The 22893-nt window shown below is 38.7% G+C and overlaps 1 protein-coding gene across 10 annotated transcripts in view; it reads left to right on the top strand.

Annotated features, from left to right (window-relative positions):
- BCLAF3 (BCLAF1 and THRAP3 family member 3) overlaps positions 1-22893 on the top strand; it is a 59002-nt gene that overhangs the window by 16742 nt on the left and 19367 nt on the right. For 5 of the 10 annotated variants that reach the window (XM_042975328.1, XM_042975323.1, XM_042975324.1 and 2 more), the window contains 8 exons: positions 193-273; positions 1328-1900; positions 2275-2937; positions 11158-11333; positions 12843-12957; positions 13668-13731; positions 15215-15330; positions 22038-22152. In XM_042975328.1, the coding sequence (XP_042831262.1) occupies positions 193-273; positions 1328-1900; positions 2275-2937; positions 11158-11333; positions 12843-12957; positions 13668-13731; positions 15215-15330; positions 22038-22152 (1903 nt within the window). The remainder of the gene's footprint in view (positions 1-192; positions 274-1327; positions 1901-2274; positions 2938-11157; positions 11334-12842; positions 12958-13667; positions 13732-15214; positions 15331-22037; positions 22153-22893) is intronic. The other 5 variants (XM_042975331.1, XM_042975326.1, XM_042975327.1 and 2 more) reach the window with 3 other exon arrangements.

Raw genomic sequence — 22893 nt, 5'->3', positions numbered from 1 at the left:
GTCCTCAGAGTCCCTGCCTCCTTCTTCCTGTGATGAAGTGAAGCCTGCTGGGTGACGAAATTTCTTCTTCAGCTAAATAATGCATTTGCTAAGTACATCTAGCTTGGTGACTCCAGAGGGAGATATTGCCAAGTCCAGTATATAAATCCCAGTATGTACGCGAGGAAGATAAATCTGCTTCCTTTCTTGTAGGGAGGACACAGGCATGTCACCATGTGGAAAGGGTTTGACTCCCAACTCCATGCAGCTTCTGAAGGTGGACGGTAACAAAAGGTGCAAGGGTAGCTGCCTCATTGATTAGAAGACATTAAGCCCTCAGGGAGGCTATTAGAAAATTGGATGGATCAGATGGGAGGAAAGGTCCCCAGATGCAAAATTGAACTTTATTGTGTCCCACATAGTGGTGCTTTCTCTCTGCTTTTGATGTCCAGGCAACTCAGACTTGTCTCCCTGGGTACAGGCGCCTCCTTCCTCCTCTGTGGGAGTGAAGTCTCGATGTTGGCAAATCTGAGGTATTGGGGAAGGTAGTTACAGAAAAGATGTGCTGTACCTGGGGAGCATGACAGCTGCGTGAAAGTCTACTTTCTCCGAAGTTACAAGCTCTGTCTGTTTGAACAGCACATGTAAGGGAACAGGTCTGGGAAAGAAAAGCAGTTTGTCTGTCTTAGTAGTTTTTATGGAGGAACTAAGAATGAGATTCAAGTCTTAATATCCTCTTTCCCCTCCACTCTGCACACTAAGTATGTATTATTTTTGCTTCTTGATATAGCCTTAGTAGAGAGAATAGTCAATCAATTGGGGAAACTATGGGGCCAGTTTTGAGTCTGCATTTGGGTTTATTGTGATGTCATAAACTCGTAGGATCTAATTTAATTTCAGAGGTTCTGTTCTGTTTGTCAGAGACTCTCCTACCCATTTACTTGTGTGAATCTAGCCCTCCTTTTGTTTGTTTCTTCCCTGACTATTGAACCTGATACAAGCTTTTGATGACTGGTTCTTTTGCCTAAACTTTTGCTGTCAGCAGTCTTCCAAAATGGCTCTTGTGCACCTGACCTGGTCCTCCTGCAGCGGAATGGCTGTGCTCAGCCCATTTTGATATGCACATGGGGTACATTAGTTCCGATGGAAAGAGTATGCTTGTTGAATTGGTCAGAGCAGTAATCAGACACCCACATGGGCAATTTTGAATACAGATAGAGCAAATTGATTAATTTAATTTGAGTGGAAGAAGCAGTGAAAAGCAAATGCTTTATTTAAGTTGGTCACGTTAAGACAGACTTAGTTTATTGTCTTTAAATGTACTGAACTTTTCTGTTTGTTTACATAGGTCATTATCACCAGTACCTAGAAATTCTGAACACTACAAGCAAAGGTACTCTCATGGGCATTATGGCTGTGAATATAGGAAGGATCCAAAGAGACCCACCACTTGGCGAATGGACAGTGAGAAACATGGACAGAGTAAACCAAGGATTCCTTCTCGTGGAAATATACATTACCGATCTTATGAACATAGATCACCTTCCCCAAACATAAGAAGAACCTCTTCAGAAAATGCTTATACTTTTAAGCCTTACCGAGAATACTTACCAGGAAGAAGAGATGGTAACAGAGGATTGCACTATATGCCCCAATACTCAGAAGGTGTACCTTACAAAGAGAACCAGAGGAATTTTTATCCCCAGAAAGTACAAGGAAGGTATATTCCTGATGACCACAGAGTTAGAGGAAGTGGAAAAGGAGGGAAGCCACCTCAGAGGTCAATAGCAGATTCTTTTAGGTTCGAAGGAAAGTGGTATGAAGATGAGTTGAGGCACCAGAGGATACAAGATGAAAACCATTCTCAGTCACTTAGAAGAGGCTCTGAAGACTTTGAGAAAAGGAGCTCTTTTCAGAAGAGGTATAGGAAAACATTAAACCTGGGTAATTTGGTATAAAGCTTCAAGTGAAAAAGTCTATTTACTTTATGGTTGAAGATAACCACCTTGAAAAGCTTTTGTCTAAAAAGATAAAAAGCATTGTAATGTAATTATGGTCTACTGGTAGTAGTGAAGTATTTATTTATAGAGTAGATCATTGTTGATGGCTAGAATATTAACAAAAGATGATATTTTCCTCTTTTGCTACCTTGTGCCTCTATGAGTTGGCTTGAGGGATTATAGTTAACTTGCCACTGCCTTCTGCATTTAAAGCCATGCTGCCCAACATTCCACACATATAAATTCTCACTTTCTTCTCTCTAGTGCAAGTATAAACTGCTTTATGTCAACACAGGTATCCTGAGGATCGTGATTTCAGAAAATATGGACACACATCAAAAAGACCTAACGACGTGGAGAGGTACGAAAACAGAGATCCTGCCAGGAACCCACAGTGGAAGTTCGAGCATTCTCTTCCGTCTTACCAAGGGAAGAAAGAGCAATGGAACCTTGGGCCCCAAACTCATCGACATGCTCAGAGGGAACCCCCAGAGACCAGTTCGGCAACCAGGGTATCCTGTGACTATCGCCACAAACGTCCTAAGACGTCAGGTGGGGACCAGGACTTTTCTGCTGGAAGAATTCCGAAGTACTCTAAGGAAGAAGAGAGAAAATACAGTTCTCAAAAAGGCCCCGTAAATAGACAGTCCATTTGTCTTACTGCTGGAAGAGGGAGAGAGACTGAAGGTGGGAAAGTCCAAGAACCTCTCACACCACCTAAGAAAGACTGCACTGCCTCTACTCGCTCGCGCGAAAGTGACATTGGCCTGAGACCCTACAATGACAAACGGAAGGAGAAAATAAAGAAAGACGGGGATGGCGGAAAAGAGAGCAACTCTTCCAGTAACCAACTCGATAAAAGTAACAAACTTTCCAATGTGAAACCTTCATCTGCCAGTCTTAGGAAGAAATCACTTACTGTTAAAGTAGATGTGAAGAAAACAGTAAATACATCCAGGTATTGTTTTTGGTTTTTCTTAGTGCTATTTAAAAAGTATCGTTTCTGCCACCTTTATTTGAAGCTTTAAAAATGGAATTAACAGTGTGTTTAGAGTCCATTGAGTGGGGAAGGATTGCCTGGATTTTTCAAGTCCCTCCTGTAATGAGGATGAGTCCCATGATGGGTAATACGGAATGATCTCATGTCTGCTTGTTTCCGCATCGTATCTCAAGATGCTTTGTGGGCACAGGGCACTCTATGGACTTGTTCCTCTTCATGAATTTATGTGTTTTTATGCTGCTAGATTTTCTGTAGCCAGGGATAGGCTGGGTGGAGTTCAAGGGGACCTATCCCTTGCTCAGTTTCTCAGAGTCTGTTTTCCCTTTTGCCTCAAATCCAGAGAATTTTTGACCTGGAAGGGACCTTAGCTGGCCCTGATTTTATAGAGGAGGAAAGCGAAGCCTTGAGAGATGAAGCGACTTGTCTAAGTCAGAGCACCTGCGGCTCAAGGAAGCCGATGACTTAACCTGGCTCTTGCTGCCCTCCCAAGACAATTGGTGCTCAGCTGACTAGAGTCTCTTAGGTAGAGGAAATTAGGCTAGATTCTAGAAAGAGGCCTATTTATCAAACACTCAGTTTAGCTCTCAATGATTCATTAAAGAAAATAGACTGCTGTTGTAATAGGTTATATTCTGCTAAAGTGGTTCGCATGCTTTGTTCCATTGTGCATATTACCTCTGTCTATGGATTCTGGAAATAACAAGGCACTGCAGTTGGCTGTGTCAGCTAAGTCTGTTTATTACCTTAATATATTACCAATATGTGAATAAAAAAGTGATGGGACATGTTGATTTGGTGCATTTATGTTCACAGTTCACTCATACCTGTATTTCAGTCAAAAACAAGATAAAACAAAATCGAAGGTCAAGATGTGACAGGGAGGGAGGTAAACCCACAGTTTCTCTTTTTTTTTTAAACAAATGCATTTTGTTCCTTTTCTTATGGCAGTGCCCCTCCCTCATATTTGCCTTATGTTCATTGTGCTTACAAAAAATGCTGTAAGATATACATATGTATATTTATATGTGCACAAAAAGCATCTATAAATATGATTACATTATAGAAAGTTGGACAAATAGAGGGGAGAAATCACTGATAATTTTACTACCCTAGGACAGTTTTATTAATATTTTAGTACAGCTCCTTTGTTTTTTTTCTGTGTATACTTATACATGGTTGTCATAATACTGTATTTATAATTTTGTATCCTACTTCATATAATAAGTCTTCAATCATTTTGTACTATTATGTTTCCTACTAGTTCTTAACCTTAAGAGCACAAAAGCTGATGTAAGGATCAACTCTAAGGATGTTACCTTAAGCTTTTTTTCTTTCTAACATTATACTATGAAAATGTTCAAACATACAGAAAAGTTGAAAGAATTGTATAGCAAATGCCTATATATCCACCACTGAGTGTTTATAATTAATATTTTACTCTACTTTCATGATCACATATCTGTCCATTTATTCATCGATACTTCCATCTTATTTTTTCCATACATTTCAAAGTGAATTGTAGATATCAGTATACTCCCCTTTAAATACTTCATTATTTCATTTTTGTTCACATTTTTTCCCTTTGGAGGTAAAATTACAATCACATCACAAAAATCTTGAATTTTTTAAATAGAAGTAATGATACACCCATATTTAATAAGGAAGTTAAAAAGAATTAAAAGGGCACTTGTTGGGATGAGCCCTGGGTGTTGTATGTAAGCGATGAATCACAGGAATCTATCTCCTCCCCCCCCCAAAACCAAGAGCACACTGTATACACTGTATGTTAGCTAACTTGACAATAAATTATATTTTAAAAATACTTAAAAAAAAAAAAAAAGAATTGGCTTAGCACTTTTAAAGAATGCTAGAAATACCAATTTTGAGGGATTTCAATAGACCTCATTAGAAATATTAACAAGAGTTAATTTTATAATTTGATATTAAGAAATGCAAACTTGATTTTTGTCATGTGTCACCAAAAAATGAGCTTCCTAAAATTGCAGCTGCTGTATCACTTCTTTTGAATTTATAAACTGTAAGTTTGTGAAATTCATGACCTGTCAGCACTTGTTTGAATTACCTGACAAAGATCTGTAGGATGGCTTGTGTAATAAAGAGCTTACACTGCAAATCCTTTCTATTCAAAGATGAATAAATATATGCATTTTTCAGTATGATAATGCATAGACAACAAAATCTTTCTCTCTGATTATAATTATTGATGAATGGTTAAGTTGTGGAAGAGTTTTGTGGGGTTGGATTTAATTACGTATGGAATGATGAAGTATCCTTAAAAAAAAGGTAGTTAATGCCCTCAACAGAGTCATGTTCTCAACTATTAACATAACTCAGATTTTCCTCTGCTTGAAAAAATTAAAATAATCATAGAGTAAGTAGAGAGAGATTTATTTGTTGGTTAAAATCTAGAGGGTTTATCCATTTTGGGGGAAATCGGAGATGGTTATTTTATGCATTTTTTATTTTCTTAGCTTTGGTCACATAACGATGTATGTTCTTCCAGTTATCAGTGTAGTTGAAAACATACATGATTGAGCTAGTGATTTTTCTAGGTTCCATTTGGTATCTAGAACGGCAGTAGGAGGACACTTGGTTGAATGTTCACTGCATAGTTAAAACTTCTGTTAACAAAGGCTACATTCTAGTGACCCACTTTGTCAGAAATTGCATCATCAGAGGTAGAAGTTACATATAAGTCATAATTATATGTTTCAAAATATAAGTTAAGGAGTCATAATATGAAAATTTATACGAATGCTATTATGAACTCCCAGCACTGTTGTGTACATCTTGAGGTCTTGAGGCAGATGAAGGAAGTGTTGGTTTAATGTTGGGCCAAGTAGGTGAGAGACTAAACCTTGCTCAGGCTAGGATGGAAGTGAGAAGGAGGAGGAGGGGATGCTTGTCTCTGGAGAAGAATAAGCTGGTGTGGATGGAGTTGAGGCTCCGTTGACCGCCCTGCATGCTGGTACTAGGCATCTAGGATGGGAAGGTTGGCTAGCAAAGTTGATGTTGGACTGAGTATATCAGTCACATTTGCATATAACTGTTTTGTCCCCACCCCCACTCCCCTCCACCAAGAGATACAGAACGGGCCTCCCTACCCCATTCTGGTCTTTCCCCAGGTTTTTCCCCATTCTGAAGGGGGATGAGGTGGTTAATGGGCCCCAGAAGACATTGGAGCCCATATGCTGCTCTAAGGAAAGGGATGCCGCGTGGGTGGGGGAACAACATGAAAAACCATAGTAAGGATTGAAGGAAGGTAACCCAGTGACACAAGTTTACCTACCTATGATGGGTACCGTTCAGCTGGAGGCAAAATAAGCTGTGAGTGGAGATATTTTTGTGATAACACAAACCTGCTACCTCACTGTTAGGTATCACAAAAACTAAGGTTTCCTACCCCACTAATATTTCTTGTATATGTTTTTAAAAATCAAAAATGAATTGAGAGAAGTTTCACTTTCATTATTATCTTTCACCCTAGCTTCTCTTAATGTCTCTTAAGGATCCTAGTATAAGAAGATGAACGTTCTGTTTCAGGTTGGTGTGCATAGGTTTTTGTCTTCCAGTGGGTCCCTAAGCAGCTCTGTGACATTGGGCAGATCACTGGGCCATGTCTTTTGGGGCCCATATTAACCTGCAGTTCCTCCTGGCTCTACAACTTTGCTCCCATTGGCCATGTGTTGGTAACTATTGAAGCTGGATTGACAGGCTCATCATAGGATTCTCTGAACTTTGGTATATATTTGAAATTTTATATTATAAAAAAGTGAAATACTTAAAATTTAAATTGGTCTAAATTAAGTTATAATTTTAAAATAAAAAGTTAGCCAAGAATGTTTAAAAAACACAGTTAAATTGGCCTCAGTTAGAAATTTCAAGTCTGTCATCTTTTTAGCTGAAACTCTCATTTCACATTGTCCAAGTTGTTTTCCACTTATCATCCATTCATTGAGCAGGTAATTTTTTTGAGGACCTACCTTCTGTGAGACAGCCTGTTAGGGTACTCTCAGACTATAAATCGGCATAGGATTGGATTTCTTCTCCACTGATCTACTAGACAATAGGGTGATGTTGGTAATACCATGACGCAGTGAATGATACACAAGGTGGGACTCAGGTGATCCCAAGCTGGAGGATTCTGAGAAGGCTTCTTTTAGGAGTTGTTGGCACGTGAGCTAGGCTTCAAAGGTTTTCAACATTTGAAAAGGGAGATGAGATGAAAGACATTTTATTTTATTTTATTTTATTTTATTTTATTTTATTTTATTTTATTTTATTTTATTTTATTTTATTTTATTTGTTTTGAGAGGAGGGGAGGGGCAGAGAGAGAGAGAGAGAGAAATGCTCAAGCAGGCTGCACACTGTCCACACAGAGACTGTGCGGAGCCTGACGTGGGGCTCGAACCCACAAACAGTGGTACCATGACCTGAGCTGAAACCAAGAGTCGGATGCTTAACCAACCGAGCCACCCAGTCACCCCGAGATGAAAGACATTTTATAAGTTAACAAAGACAGAAAGCACACAGGAACTTTGAGCTGTGGTTCCAAGCAGTAAGTGAAAGGGAATAGAGGGACGGGAGGCTGCAAAGGTAAGACTGCTACACTGCCTGATTTGACAGGATTAGCTGATGATCAGAGAGGGCAGGAAGCAGTTCTGGCTGCTGCAAGACTGCCTTGGAAGACACCTGTGAGGTGACTTGGAAGGACACTAGGGTTGGGGAGGCCAGTTAGGGTACTTATGAGAAGATAATGAGATGCTGAATTAAGGGAATTAGCAGTCTCCCTAACCCTTTACCCTCAATTCCAGAAAAGCTAAATGTCTTCTCAGGAAGACAGGAGCAAATGAATAATTGGGAAAGTGCTTTATAAACTATAGGATGTCATACAAAATGTTAGTTCTTGGGAGAAAACTGAGAAAGGAAAACTTGATATGTGTCCCATGCACATTGTTATATATTTAAAACTTCCAGAGGACAGGGGATTATCCATTAGTTTTGGTTGTTGTTGGCCTTTTTGTAATTGTTGTTTTGCCATGCAGTTGTGTTTTTTAATGGATATTAACTGTGTACAAAGGAAATTAAGGTTTAACGTAGCTTTTTATGTTTTCCTCGTTATTATGCACAACACTCAGAACGTCGGAGGAAATATCCTTAGAGGAAAAGAAAAACGAGTGGGGTGTGGGGGAGAAAAGAGAGGAGCCTGGAAGATTTCATCAGACCAGTATCAGAAATAGTACTAGAATACAGGTGTTTGGCTATATTTTAATTTTTAAAACTGTCTAAAATGCATCTCAAATGAGAACATTTGGTCTTTTCAGCTTAACTGCTTGTATTGGGAATATTTCTTGAAGTCATTAACTTTTTAATCAATATCTGTCTTACGAAAAAGTAAGAAAGGAAAATGTGAACCAAGAGGTGATGAAATGTACAAATGTAAATGCCTAGAACATTTTGTGTTCCCCAGTTTCGGGAAGCCTTTTCTTATAGCAAAACTGTAATTGTTTGTAAGAGTAAAATTTCAGTTTTAATATTTCCTAGGAAATGACAATTTTAACATTTTTTAGTTAAAAATCTTGCAGGATAAATTAATAGCAAATGTAAACACTAAAATTTCAGGAATTAAATATAGCTGTAAAGTGTACCATAGCACTTCTAGGGATTGAGAGTTGGGCATGGAGTTATACCAGTAATTAACTTATAATAAGTTACAAGTAAATTTTATTTTTAATGTTTTTTATTTATTTTTGAGAGAGAGAATGGGAGTGGGGCAGAGAGAGGGAGGGAGACAGAATCCGAAGCAGGCTCCAGGCTCTGAACTGTCAGCACAGAGCCCAACGCGGGGCTCAAACTCACAAACCAGGAGATCATGGCCTGAGCCGAAGTTACACACTTAATCGACTGAGCCATCCACGTGCCCCATCAAGTAAATTTTAATAATTACTTGGTGGAAAACTGGAAACCGTTATCAACTAGTTTCCTCATGGGAGAAACTGAGTCTGCAATACAAAATGTGATTAATTGATTTCCCCTTATGGACAGACCATTTTTATAGTTCTGTTTGAACATCTTACTTTTCTCCTGTAAAGTGTTTTATTTTTAAAATTTTTTTTTAATGTTTATTTATTTTTGAGATACACAGAGTGTGGGTCGGGGAGGGGCAGAGAGCCAAGGAGACACAGAATCCGAAGCAGGCTCCAGGTTCCGAGCTGTCAGCACAGAGTCTGACGCAGGCTTGAACTCACAGACAGTGAGATCATGACCTGAGCCGAAGTTGGACTCTTAACCCACTGAGCCACCCAGGCGCCCCTCTCCTGTAAAATATTTTTAAAAGCAATTTTTGGGGGGTATGGAACAGGCTTTTTGTACCGTGAAACACAGCATTTGTAATTCTTTGCTAGTAGAGGTTGTTATAGGGCCATTCTAGCTTCCAGTGTTTATCACTAATGTCTCTTAGCTTGTTATCAGATACCCAGTGGGAAGCTTGTAGCAAATTAGGAGGAAAGAAGAGAAATGGCTCTTCTAATGAAAGTCCTTCTGATGAATCAAGGAAACCTTAACAGTGGCATCAGCCTGCTGCATAATCACTTTTCCGGGGTTCTGCTTTGGCAGGGAGTTGTCTCGACAGTGCTGGTTTGAAAGCAGGGAGCATAGGTCATATGGAAGCCTTGCCTCTGATAAGTTAAAAATAGGCACTTAAACCATCTTATGAGAGAAGTTAAAAAATTTGAAGAATATCTGTAAGCCCCTGATTACCCTGGAGCGGTTTTATATATATGGCTGTTAAGTGACTTAAGTAAATCCGTGCATGCATACACCCACATCCCAACATGTATCCATCTGATTGATATTTGTTATATGAAGAGGTATCATTTATTCAGTGGTGCTGCTATTATTTAAAACATGTTTCAGGGCTCTCTTTCGGGTTTATCTTCATAGCCTATATAACATACTCATAAATAACCCCAGCACTTGTAAATCTCAATTCTTTGGGTAGTGAATATGATTTTTGGAAAGAGGCAAAAGCTATTTAGAGTTAAATGCAGAGGAGTAAGATGGGTGTAAGCTAATTAGTGCCATTCTGAGTCCAAAATGAGGTATAAATATAAAATAATGAGACATTTTCTTCTGTGACATATAATCTGCCTCCAGGCAAAGAATTTAAGAGTAGTTTTAAGTGAGAGCAGCTTTTTTGGAATTGTTTCCCATTATGACACTTGGAAGGATTATGTTCCTAGGAATACTCAGCCTCTGGGATGTAAACCAAAACAACCAAGACATCCGTTGTCTCAGTGTCATAGCGCCTTCCCCATAGGGCTATTGTAAAGATTAAATCAGATAATGTTCGCAAACAAGTTCTGAGCCCCTGTGTGTGGCTTGCAGTGAGCCCTCAATAATTGTTAGCTGTATGTCATAATCATGACTTGATAATGATGCCTAAAGGTCAAGAGAGCTTGTAATACAAGTTACAAAGATTCAGAAAGCATTAAAGGGTAACATAGCTGAGGTTATATAATAAATGGTAGCATTTCTTTAAGGATACATTTAGGGTGAACACTGTAATCGGTTCTAATGATCATAACTTTGCTAACAACTAAGATTATTTGCTGCCAGTTTAGTGAGATTTTGTAATTGATTCATCTCAACAGAATTTGATTTCAAAATACCAAGTTTCTCATGACTGATACAGAGCTATAAGAATTTTTATGAAGGCAAAGAAGTTATTATGTTTAATAGCAGCTTTTAAAGTGTGGTAGAACTTCAAGATAGTATAAGCTTGCTGGATTTATAATTTTATAGACAATTTGGGAGTAGAAAATAATCTAATTGATTATTTTTTTGCACATTGACCTTTGATGCCTTGCTGTATTTTTTTAGGTAAAAATTGTTTAACTTAGAATGTTGAGGATTTTATTATTAAAGTGGCAAATATTTAATGATCTCTGATTGAAAAGGAGAACTCAAACTCGTGCATCTGTAGCTATTTTCTCCTGCGCATTATTGCACATGTTTTATGGCATACAGTTTAATGCCTTAATTATAAGAAAAGATAAACATCCTTTTAGTTTTATAGCTATCTTGATTAATTCTTAATAAGTTTTTTTCTCAGTAAAATAGTTTCAAATTTAGTTAAACATTTACAAATTATTCTAGGGTTGCTTCTAGCTATTCCACAGAGAGACAGATGTCACATGATTTGGTTGCTGTTGGCAGGAAAAGTGAGAACTTTCATCCAGTGTTTGAACATCTTGACTCAACTCAGAATACTGAAAACAAACCTACAGGAGAATTTGCTCAGGAAATCATAACTATAATCCATCAAGTTAAAGGTTGGTATATCTTGCACATACATTAGGGATAACACAAAAATAATGTACTGGCTTTTCACAAGGTATAGGTAAATATCTGTGATATAGTAATAGTAATTAATATTTCATTATAAATTTGATCATTATTAAGGAACTCTGTTGTAGAGAGTGTAAGGTATTAATTCAAGCCTAGTTCTTCATGTGTTGTTCCAATAACCTGGTACTTTCACTCATAGTAGATTACAAACTGAAAGGGAGACGTTGGCTGCTGCAAGAGACGGGCCTACTGACAGCAGCAAGAAACGTTAACTGAAAACCAAACAAGAAGGAGGAAGCAATAAACACCACATATGAAACTTGACAAACTCAAGAACTCTGGAAGTCTAGGTCTTTTGGTGATGTTCTTAAAGCCCCCTGAGGGCATTACTAGGACTTTGTGCCATAAGGATGAATGTGAAGTGATTGATAAAAGATTCCAGTTCGATTTGGCATACTTGATGACATCAAGGATTTGCATAATAAATACTTTGAATATCTGCAGTAAATTGTTTTGTTTTAGCTTCTGGCCAATTTCCATTAATTGAAAATTTCAGTCAGGTGGAACAACTTACTTCATTGATGCTGCATAATAAAGCAGGCATGGGAATAATAAACTGGAGACCTTCAAGAATTTCAAAATTTTTATTTTCTATTTCTTACTAGACAATTGCACTGATTTTTTTTTTTTTTACCTTCATGGAACATGTTTTGAAAATGAATTATTTTCTCTGCATCCCTCAAACTAAGGCATATATTTACTTTGAAGCATGCATTTTGTCTGAAACAGTTCACCTTCTCAGTTCCAGCCCCTCACCCAAAGGAAGTATGATTCTTGGCAGAAAGGGAGCTGGTATTGCAGAAAAATCCAGGAGATTGTCCCAGAACAGGAACAGTAAGTTAGGGAAAAGGTTTGCTTAAATACCATTCTGATGGGTTAAGTGTATTCTCTTTCTCTCTATCCTGTTAAAAGCCGTGTAGCATAGCTGATTTCAGTATGTCTTCATGAACTTCAGTTAATGTTAATTAAAGTAGAATGGCAGTAGGACTCTTTCTGGGATATGTAAACAACGTTTAGCATTTGTTCAGAATTTTCTGATGCTTCAGGGTTGTTCTTGAGTTATTTTTTACTCTAGGTCAACTATAAAACTCTGTACCGTCTTTACTTCCCAGCAGAGTAAGGTCTTACCTGGGAGAAGGAAGGTTCTCACTTTGAGAGAGCCACACTATCTTTTCCCCCCAGCAAATCGGCAGACATGTCCAATAGGAACAGAATCCTTAGGTTCATAAGTCAGGCCTTTTTTACTGTTGCTTAGACTTGGGAAACCATGTGAGAGCTACAAATTAGTCTGTGGAATAAGTTTGGGTCCCACATATTTTCAAGAGAAAACAGGTTGGACGTTTTTTAACAGTCCCTTCTTCCTGTGCTTATATGTAATCTTTTAAGCGGAATCAGTTTTACACTGAGATAAAACTATTTGTTTCCTTTTTCAGCAAATTATTTTCCATCACCTGACATTACTCTACATGAGCGTTTTTCAAAAATGCGAGATACACACGCTGCAGATGTAAATGAAGTTAAATCGAATTCAGATCCAGAAATTCACAGGTAATGATTGATTATTGTATGCCCATTTAACTCATCGGAATAAGCCCCAGAACATATTTGGGAAGGTGCCGCCTTCTGGGCTTGCTGTAGACTCTAGGACAGCATTTCCTATCCAAAAGCAGGACTGACCCAGGCAGGTACTGGGTCAGTGCACTTGGATGGAATAGGTTGTATTAAAGCCATTGATTAGCAGTGTCTAAATGTGGAGGACTTTGACAATCTTTACCTACCTAACTTTGATTCTGCTGTGTCTATAGTAATTGCCTACTGAAGTTATCACTGGAAGAATGAAAGACAATTGTCGAGCCATTGAAATCATGGGTTGCTTCATGTGGTCAGAAATGGCTGTTCTGAGGGCAGCCGGATGAAAACCTATGCCTTCTTCTGCTGGCACCTGTCTGAGCAGGTGGTGTGCCCTGTCTTGCGAGCTGAGCTGAATCAATGTTAGAATGAAGTAGATCACCGGAGCAAAGTTTAAGGTTACCCAGGCTAGTGATTTGAGAACCGCTAAGGCATCACTGTGATGTTGTTCACAGGATATGTGTGTCCTGGGAGACTGACTTGTAGATGAAAACCCACCTGGTAGCATGTTTCTTTTGCATCCTCCAGGACATACCAGTTTTATTTCAAATTCCATTCTGTAGTGATGGAATCAAGGTATCAGTGTATAAACATAATTATTTAATTATAATATGCCTTTATTATTTTAGGAGAATAGATATGTCTTTGGCTGAGCTTCAGAATAAACAAACAATGGTATATGAATCAGAACAGGTAAGTGAATACAATTTTTGATGAAAGACTATCCTATTGTTGGCATATTGATGGAAAAGGGAACTGGTAATTGGGAGTAAAAAAAAGGAGTTAAAGTAGATGAGAAAGAAGGATTGAGACTCAGGAACCTGAAATTTACAAAGCTCTCCAAGTGATTCTAACTTGGCCAGGTTGCAGAGAGAACACTGGCAAAAGACAAAAATATTCCCTAAGAGAGACAATCCCTAAGGGTAACAGCTTTGTAAAATTGACATATAGTTACAATGTTGAGTATTCCTTCCAAAACTTAACACTATAAGGCTTGTGGAAAGTATATTTGATACCTACATTTTTTCCAAAGCAGTCACGTGGAGTATTTTTTTTTAATTGTATGTGGAATGAATGCAGAGGAACTTACTTTCATTTGATATTGTCCTTCTGCTTACTGTAGAATGTATGAAAAATTCTGTGGACTATGAACTAGTGAAATAATGGAAGTAATACTGATTTTTTTTATTGCCACACATTGAATTTCTACCCAACATTTCCTCAACCCACCCCCCCCCCATTTCTTTACTAATTAGAAAAACTCTCTTAACTAGTTGGGGGGGAGGGGAAGAAAACTGGCTCTCGTTTTAGAAGTATATCAAGTTCTAAAAGAACTGCTAATTTATTCATTGAGAGTAAAATGTTTTTGTAGAGGAAGGATTTTAATACACTTCTGATAGAATATGTAATTTTTTTCACTTGTGAATGGTTACAATTTTTATTGAACTTATAGAGATAGCATTTATTGAATAAATGCTATTTTCAGAAAATTTCTATTCATCAAAATACTGTAATCAACCCATAGGAAATTTGAAAAATCACCTCTAATTCAACCACTTAACACAAAATATCATTTGATCATCTTTTCTTGTAGTCTTACATCTGGCATTTTAATGTAGCCACTATCATAAGAAATGTAGTTTTAGAGGCTCTTCTTTTTACTTAATAATACTGCTTTTATGTAAAATCTCTGAGCTCCCCCATGACTTTTTATGATTGAGGCTTTTTAAGTTTTAATTAACTTTTCTCAGTAATTGTGGGTTTTTTTCACGTTGACTTCCACATAGTCTACATTAACCATACTTCAGATGCTTGTACATTATTACTTTGACTTAAATTTACCATAAAATCATTCTCCCCTTCTCCTTTAAATTTATTTTACATTTAAGTTGCTCTTATTTTTTGATGATTTTTAATATAGCACTTTGGATATATTTGGGTAGATAGCCTTTTCTTTGGGATAGACTCCCAGAAGTGGGATTCCTGGTTCATTGTTATGAACTTTTCTGTCTGTGCATTGTCAATTGTGTCTCAAAATATTTTAATCAATTTACACTACCATTAGGATGAATATAAGGTAACTTATTTAGGACTTTTACTTAAGGTTCTTATTAGATACGGTCTTTGTGCAACTAACAGTAATGTGAATGGTTTGTCTTCTGTCAAAATTCCTCAGACTCTGGTCAAAATAATAGACCCAAATGACCTACGACATGACATTGAAAGAAGGAGAAAAGAACGGTTACAGAATGAAGATGAGCACATTTTTCACATAGCTAGTGCTGCAGAGAGGTAATCAGTAGATGAAAAACATCCTATTATCAGGGAGCTTTTGGTTTTAGCATATTTTTCAATTTTTGTGTGTGATGATTTTCATTTTAGTGTAGGGATTTGATCCTTCAAATCTATTTTATATGTTTAAGTGAAATCTATTAAAATGTTTCAAAGCTATTCAGTGATCATCGTATTCTGTTTGACTGAAACAACAAAAACTAAGGAGTAGGTGAGTATATGAGGTCTTTGTAATTCTAGAAAAGAGTGTAATGGCTCTTTGAATATTAGCAGGCACCAGGACCTGCAAGTTTACGGACTTGCATGTAACAGTTTATGGACTGTTTGGCTCAATCTCTTTGAAACTCTGACACGTTCTGCCCTTTAGATTCTGGTACTCTCCGAATATTACAGAATTTCCTGAGGTCAGTACAATTCTCTTTTAGAACTCTTCATGGATGTCTGTCCATGAAGCAGAGGCAGGGGTATTAGAAAATGGAGGAGATAGGAGTTGGAATCCCACCTCTGCCATTTGACAAGCTGCATGCTCGTAGGCAAACTGGCTTAGTTTCTGGAGCCTTCTCTATAAAATGAGAAGAACTAATTTATGATGTGGACAGGTTAGAAATATTAAATGAACTGCCACATGCGAAGTACTTATGCCATGTATGGCAAATTGATTGTCAGTACATTGTTGTTTTTCTTTCCCAACTCTGTACTTTTTCGGGGGCTCTGAGTATTTTTAGATTGACCCCAGTTTATGTCTAGTTCTAAAAACTATGTGGAATTCGTGGCAACCCTGGGACCCCATATGATTATGAGGTATAATTGAAGAGGACAAAATTTCTAGTTCACCCAAGGGTCTTCAAATCGTTTGGATCTCTTAGAAAGTAGGAATGTATGAATAGGAAGGGCCAGTGCTAATCCCCTTTCCATATTCCTTAGTGTCAAATTGACTAGACTTTTACGTCAAGTCTGTGGCTAACTTGGTCTTAGTCAAAATACATGGAGCTTGTTTAAAACTGGACTTTATGCTGACAATAAGTTTGGGACTAATTAAGAGATAGCAAACTGTGTGTTGGGGCATATAAAACAACTGAAAATAAAATCATTAAAATCTCGTCCCTTGCTAGGTGAAAGTCTCCAGTTTCTTAATATGACATGGTATGACTGTGCTCTTTAGTGACACAAGCTCCTGTCATGCTTGTCTTGATTCAGCAAGTGTAAGAAACTCAGTGTGCCAGGAAAGAGGATTTTAAAAACAGATTTAAGATAATCAGCATTTTATAAAAACCATGCTTTAATGCTTTAGAATATATCTTCCCCCTTTGAGATGAGAAAGGGCTCGAGCACTGGAGTTACACCTGAACTCAACGCCTGGCTCTGTAGACACCTAGCTATGTGACTGATCTTAGGCAAGTTACTTAATCTTTGTTTCCTCATATGTAAACTAGAGGTGAGAATTACACTTACCTCACTGCGGTGGTGAAGATTAACTAAAGCCACGGGTGTGAGGTGCAGAGTAGCTCATCAGCATTAAGTGTTTATGATGTTAGCTTTGGAGGCTATGTAGAGCATGCAGAGATGTCTTTCTGCAGAATGTCTTTTGTTGGCTGTGTTGGAATATTTTATTTTTATTGGATGGCTGGTGCGGCATAGGGGAGCCGTGAGGGGTTTTTTTTTTAATTGAGCTATTACTTGCCATAACATTCACCCTTTGAAAGTAAAAAAATTTAGTAGTTTTTAGTATATTCACGAAGCTCTGCAGTTGTCACCACTGTCTAATTCCAAAACATTTTCATCACTCCAAAAAGAAGCCCTGTAAGCATTAGTTGTCGTTCCCTATTTCTCCTCCCCCCTAGCCCCTGGCAGCCACTTTCTGTCTCTGTGGATTGTCCTTTTCTTGATGTTTCATATAAATGCAGTCATATAATGTGAGGCCTTTCGTGACTGACTTCTTTCACGTAGCGTATTGTTTTCAGCGCTCCTCCATGTCATAGCATGAATATTCCTTTTATGGCCGAGTGATAGTCCATTGTATGTATGGATAACCATGTTTTGTTGATCCATTCACCGGGGGCTGGACATTTGGGTTCTTTTCCACTTTTTGGCTGTGGTGAATTATGAGGCTGTGAACATTCACGTGCAGGTTTTTGTGCAGACCTATGTTTTCACATCTCTTGGGTAGATATACTTAGGATTGGAATTGTTGAGTCATATGATAACTCTGTGTGTAACTTTTTGATGAACTACCCTCGTGTTCCACAATGGCTGCCTCATTTTACATTTTCACCAGCAGTGTATGAGGGTTCTAGTTTCTTCACATCCTCACCAGCACTTGCTATTTATTGTTCATCTTTCTTGAAAGGAGTGACTTAGAAAAAAATGATTTAGAACCTTTAACTTTATCCTAATTCGATTTCATTCTTAAAATAAGAAAAAGCATTTGAGTTTATCCTTTTGTCTTAGAAATTCAGTCTTTGAAGTTGACCTCATTAATATTTTTGCAGAAATCATTTTAGTCATCTCAGTGTTTAGATTTGTGTAGAAATTCAGAAGAAATGAAAGATGAAATCATTAAGCACAAGATGTAGCAATTTCCCACCTGTGTGATCTTTTTGCCCCTCAAACAGTTATATGCAGACTCTGTGTCTGTGTTTCCTCACCACCGTATCCCCACTGCCTTGAACTCAACTCAGAGCTGTTGAATGAGTGAAGACTTTGCAAAGAAGTAGATAGGACAGAGGATACTTACACTGCGACACCTTTAAACCTTGATTGCTATTTATTCCCTAATAGCTTAGGTAATCTTTCCCAAGCAAGCCTAACACTAGGACATTCTGTCTCGTCTCGAAGACCATGTTCTCTTTTTTTTCTCCCTACTTCTGACCAATCGCGTACTCTAACGTCTCCATGTCTTCTCCTGACCCACTATTTCTCCCTCTTGTAACCAGCATTCCTAAGTTCCATACAGTGCTACCAAGGTGTTGTGCTGCAATGTGCATGCATTGGCCTGGTGTGTGTGGGATAAAGCAGCTTCAAAATAGAATCGATAGACTTTGAGGGAATGTCAGGCTGCAGAGATTTTCCTTTTAGCTACACGGCGTACAGAAAACATACAGTGAAGAGGTATACACAAAGTCCTTGTCCTTGTCAAGCTTACAGTTTAATGGTAGGAAAAATAAATACCTACATGTTGACGAGTGAAAGGTGAAAATAAGGCAGAAGAAGAAATTTAATAGGACAGAGTGATACGTGTGGTGTGATTTTATCTAGGGTGGTTATGGAATGCACGTAGGATTTCTTGTTTTTAATTGAACAGGGATGTGAATTAAGTGAAGGAGTTAGGGAATTAGTAAGGTTTTTTGAGGGGATAGTATTTTAAGGAGGGAACAACAAAGGCAAAGAGCCTCAGGCAGGATCATGCTTACTCTTGTTTAAGGAATAGAAAGCAAAAAACGAAACAAAACAAAACAAAACAAAAAAAACAGAAAGCAGGCCAATGAGGTTATAACACGGTGGGAAAAGAAGAGAGTAAGTAGATGAGGCCAAACTGCAGAGGACTTTGGAGGACGTGAGGACTCAGTATTTTACTTTGAGTGAGATTATGAAACATTTTGGGTTCTAACTCAAGAAGAAATATAATCTCATTTAAATTTTAAAAGATTCACCCCGGTTGCTGGGTAGAGAATGGACTGTAAGAGCAGGAGAAAACATTATTTCTTTCTCATGTAGAAAAAGAGTCCAGTCAGGACGTCAGAGCATGGTAGGTAGGGTGGATCCATCAGGAAACCAGCCTCCTTAGATCCTGCTCCTCAGATATCCTCTGCACGTGGCGTCTGCCTCATGGTCCAGAATGGGTGTTTGTGCCCAAGCCGTCATGTCCTTCTTCTAGCCTTTTCTTTAAAAACCTCCTGGAATTTTCACATGCCACTTCAGCACCATTGGTCAAAATTTAGTCCCATGGCCATGACTTGCTGCAGGCAGTCTGGGGAGTAGTTTCTTCAACGTGCACACTCATTTGCCTGGTCACAAAACAGATATCAAAGGGTTGAAATGTTCTTAATGTGGCAAAATATACATATAATAAATGTTATTATTTTAAGCATTTTTAAGTGTAGAATGCATTGGCATTAAGTACATTCATTGACAGTGTTGTGTAACCATCCTCACTACCCACTTCCAGAATCTTTTCATCTTCTCAAACAGAAACTATACCAACTAAACAGTAACTCCCCATCCTTTCTACTCCCAGCCCCTGATAACCTCTCTTCTTTCCATCTCTGTGAATTTGCCTGTTCTAGGTACCTCATATATATAAGTGGAATCATACAACAATTGTCCTTTTCTGTCTGGCTTATTTCACTTTGGAATATGTTTTCACCCATGTCATATCATGTGTCAGAATTTCGTTTTTAAAAAACTTTCATTCCTTCTTGGGGCGCCTGGGTGGCTCAGTCGGTTAAGCGTCCGACTTCAGCTCAGGTCACGATCTCCCGGTCCGTGAGTTCGAGCCCCGCGTCAGGCTCTGGGCTGATGGCTCGGAGCCTGGAGCCTGTTTCCGATTCTGTGTCTCCCTCTCTCTCTGCCCCTCCCCCGTTCATGCTCTGTCTCTCTCTGTCCCAAAAATAAATAAAAAACGTTGAAAAAAAAATTAAAAAAAAAAAACTTTCATTCCTTCTTAAGGCTGACTAACATTCCACTGTATGTGCGTACCCCATTTTATTTGTCCGTTTTTCTGTTGATGGATATTTAGTTTGTTTCCATCTTTTGTCTGTTGTGAACAATGCCGTTACGAACATTGGTGGGGTCATCTTTTCAATTATAGCCATCCTAGTGGCTGTAAAATGTTATCTCATCATGGTTTTGATTTGCATTTCCCTAGTGGCTGATGATGTTGAGCATCTTTTCATGTGCTTTTTGTGTGTCTTCTTTGGAGAAATACCTATTCACATCCTTTGCCCGTATTTTAAATTGGATTCTTGTATTTTTATTATTGAGATGTAAAGAGTCCTTTATATATTCTGGACATTACTCCATTATCGGATATATGCTTTGCAAAGAGGATTTTTTAAAGTCCATCGTTTTCTTACTAAAATTAGTAGTACACGTCAGTGGCAAACGTTTGGAAATATAAAGTATACAAATAAAAATATAAGGCATTCTTAATTTCATGAGTCAGAGATGACCACTGTTAATATTTAGTACATTTCCTGTCATTTACTTTTTTCTGGGCATATATGTAGTTTATTTTAAATAATTAAAATCATCCTCGGGGTGCCTGGCCAGCTCAGACCCCACGTGAGGCTCGAGACCCCGGGACCGAGAGTCGCATGCTCTAGCAACTGAGCCAGCCAGGCGCCCCCCAAAATAATAAATCTTTTTAAAAAATCATCCCAGCTTTGCACCCTTCTCTTTTGACTTACTGTCATACCACGAGCAGTTTGACAGAACATGAGAGTTTGTAACATTTCAAAATACCCTGAGTGGCCATTCCCTGTCAGGTTTGGGGGTCAAAGCTGGGGCCACAAAATGACCCATCCACAGTGTCTCCTTTTAAGGGATGACACCCTGCTGCATAAGACAGGCCCTTGCAAACACGAGCGATATGTGGGAAGACTCCCAAATGCTACGTGTGCACGTAGCAGGGGTACGAGTCCGCCTCAGGGAGGTCTGGAAAAGCCTTCCTGGGACAGTGCAGGTGGAGCTAAATCTTGAAGTTGACCTAAGTGGGAGGAAATTACAATGGAAGGAATTATTCCTGCAGACTTGCGGGAGCAGGAGAGATGGTGGTGTGTTAGGAACTGTGTGTCGCTAAATGTTCCCCGTGCTCGGTGTGCATGTTGGGGAGACTGGAACACAGCAGCTGGTGAGATAGCAAGGGCCACAGCAGGCAGGGCCTTGAAGATCATGATGAGGAGTATGGATTTTAACCTGACGTTCAGTGGGGGGGCCCATGGAAGGGATTGAAGCAGGCCGAGACAGTGAGCAGTTCGTTCACCACAGAGCAGGAAGCGTCTGAGGAACACTGTGGGGAGATGTGGGACGTGACAAGGAGAGGACTGCCGGAGGGCTGTGAAAATGAGGCCCCAGGGTCAGAGGGCAAGCCCAAGGAAGGACCTTCCGTCCCAGGTCGGGCAGCCTGAGAAGAGGCTTTGGTGGCCTCTGGACATGGTGACGACAGGAGAAGGGAGCTGTCCTTCGCTTCTGTGGCCCAGCAGTGTCAGAAGTCTCAGCTCTGCCAATAGGGGACCCGAGCCAGTCACACTGTTTGTCTCTGGTGCTTTCATGAATAAGAGCCTATCAGGAAGGGGGCATCTAGTCCTGCCAGAGCCTCAAGAGCAGTGGTTATCGTCCCTCAGAAAACACACATTCTACGTATGGTTTCAGGGGATGACAACCCCCAGGACACCTGTCCTTGGACCCCAGAGTGAGAACCTTGGTCCAAGGAATACTGTTTCCCCCTATTGCTGACTTTCAGCTTAGCTCAATAATGTTTGTTGAAAAATAAAGGTTTTAGCCCTGATAACTATCATTTGTAATTTTAGTGGTGATAGATCTTGGAGTCTTTGAGTGTTTTTTTGGTTTGTTTTGTTTTCTTGTTTTGTTTCTTTTTAACTGTTTTGCTGCTTTGATTGTCTCTGAAGGGGGCAATTTAATTTCTCTTTTTTATTTGTTAGATAAAGGTAAACTAATAAAACGTTATTTTCTCTCTTTCATTTTATTAGGAATGATGAGCATTCCAGTTTTTCAGGGTTGAAGAATATTCATGTTGATGAATTCCAAAAACCTATAGGTTTTACAAAATCAAATTTTAGAAAATTTATTCAGAAACCGCACATGGTAAGAATGCAGCTCCGAATTTTTCATTTTGGTACACTCCATTCTCCTCACATATATGTGTATATAGAGAGACCACCAGTATTCTTCCATGTTTCTAACTGTTCATTGAGTACGTGTTACAATTCTGTTGTTCATTGTTAGTGTTCTTCTGAATCTTATACTTATTATGAGAGAAGAAATAGTTATCTCTGATTTAGTAGGATTTTATTTCATTTATTATAGTACTAGCTTTCTCAAGATTTTTTGGGTACAACTTTATTAAGGTATAATTACATACCATAAAACTTTTACCCATTTTAGGTATAAAATTTAATGTTTTTTTTTCATAAATTTACCAAGATGTGTAACCATCACCATAATCCAGTTTTATAACATTTCATGACCCCAGAAATAGCCCTTGTGCTTTTTTAGTTATTCCCTGTTCCCACCCCTGGTTGACCACTCATCTGTTTTCTGTCTCTAAAGATTTGCCTCTTCATAAGGCAGTTTAAAAAATGTCAGATGGATGGGACGCCTGGGTGGCTCAGTTGGTTAAGCGTCTGACTTCGGCTCAGGTCATGATCTCATGGTCTGTGGGTTTGAGCCCCACATCGATCTCTGTGCTGACAGCTCGGAGCCTGGAGCCTGCTTTGGATTCTGTATCTCCTGTCTCTGCCCTTCACCAACTTGCACTCTCTCTCTCTCTCTCTCTCTCTCCCTCTCCCTCTCTCTCTCAAAAGTAAATAAACATTTTTAAAAAAT

This window comes from Panthera tigris, chromosome X (assembly GCF_018350195.1).
Source record: "Panthera tigris isolate Pti1 chromosome X, P.tigris_Pti1_mat1.1, whole genome shotgun sequence".
Classification (NCBI taxonomy): Eukaryota; Metazoa; Chordata; class Mammalia; order Carnivora; family Felidae; genus Panthera; species Panthera tigris.
The sequence above is the reverse complement of the archived record's forward strand: the minus strand, read 5'-3'. Positions and strand labels throughout refer to the sequence as shown.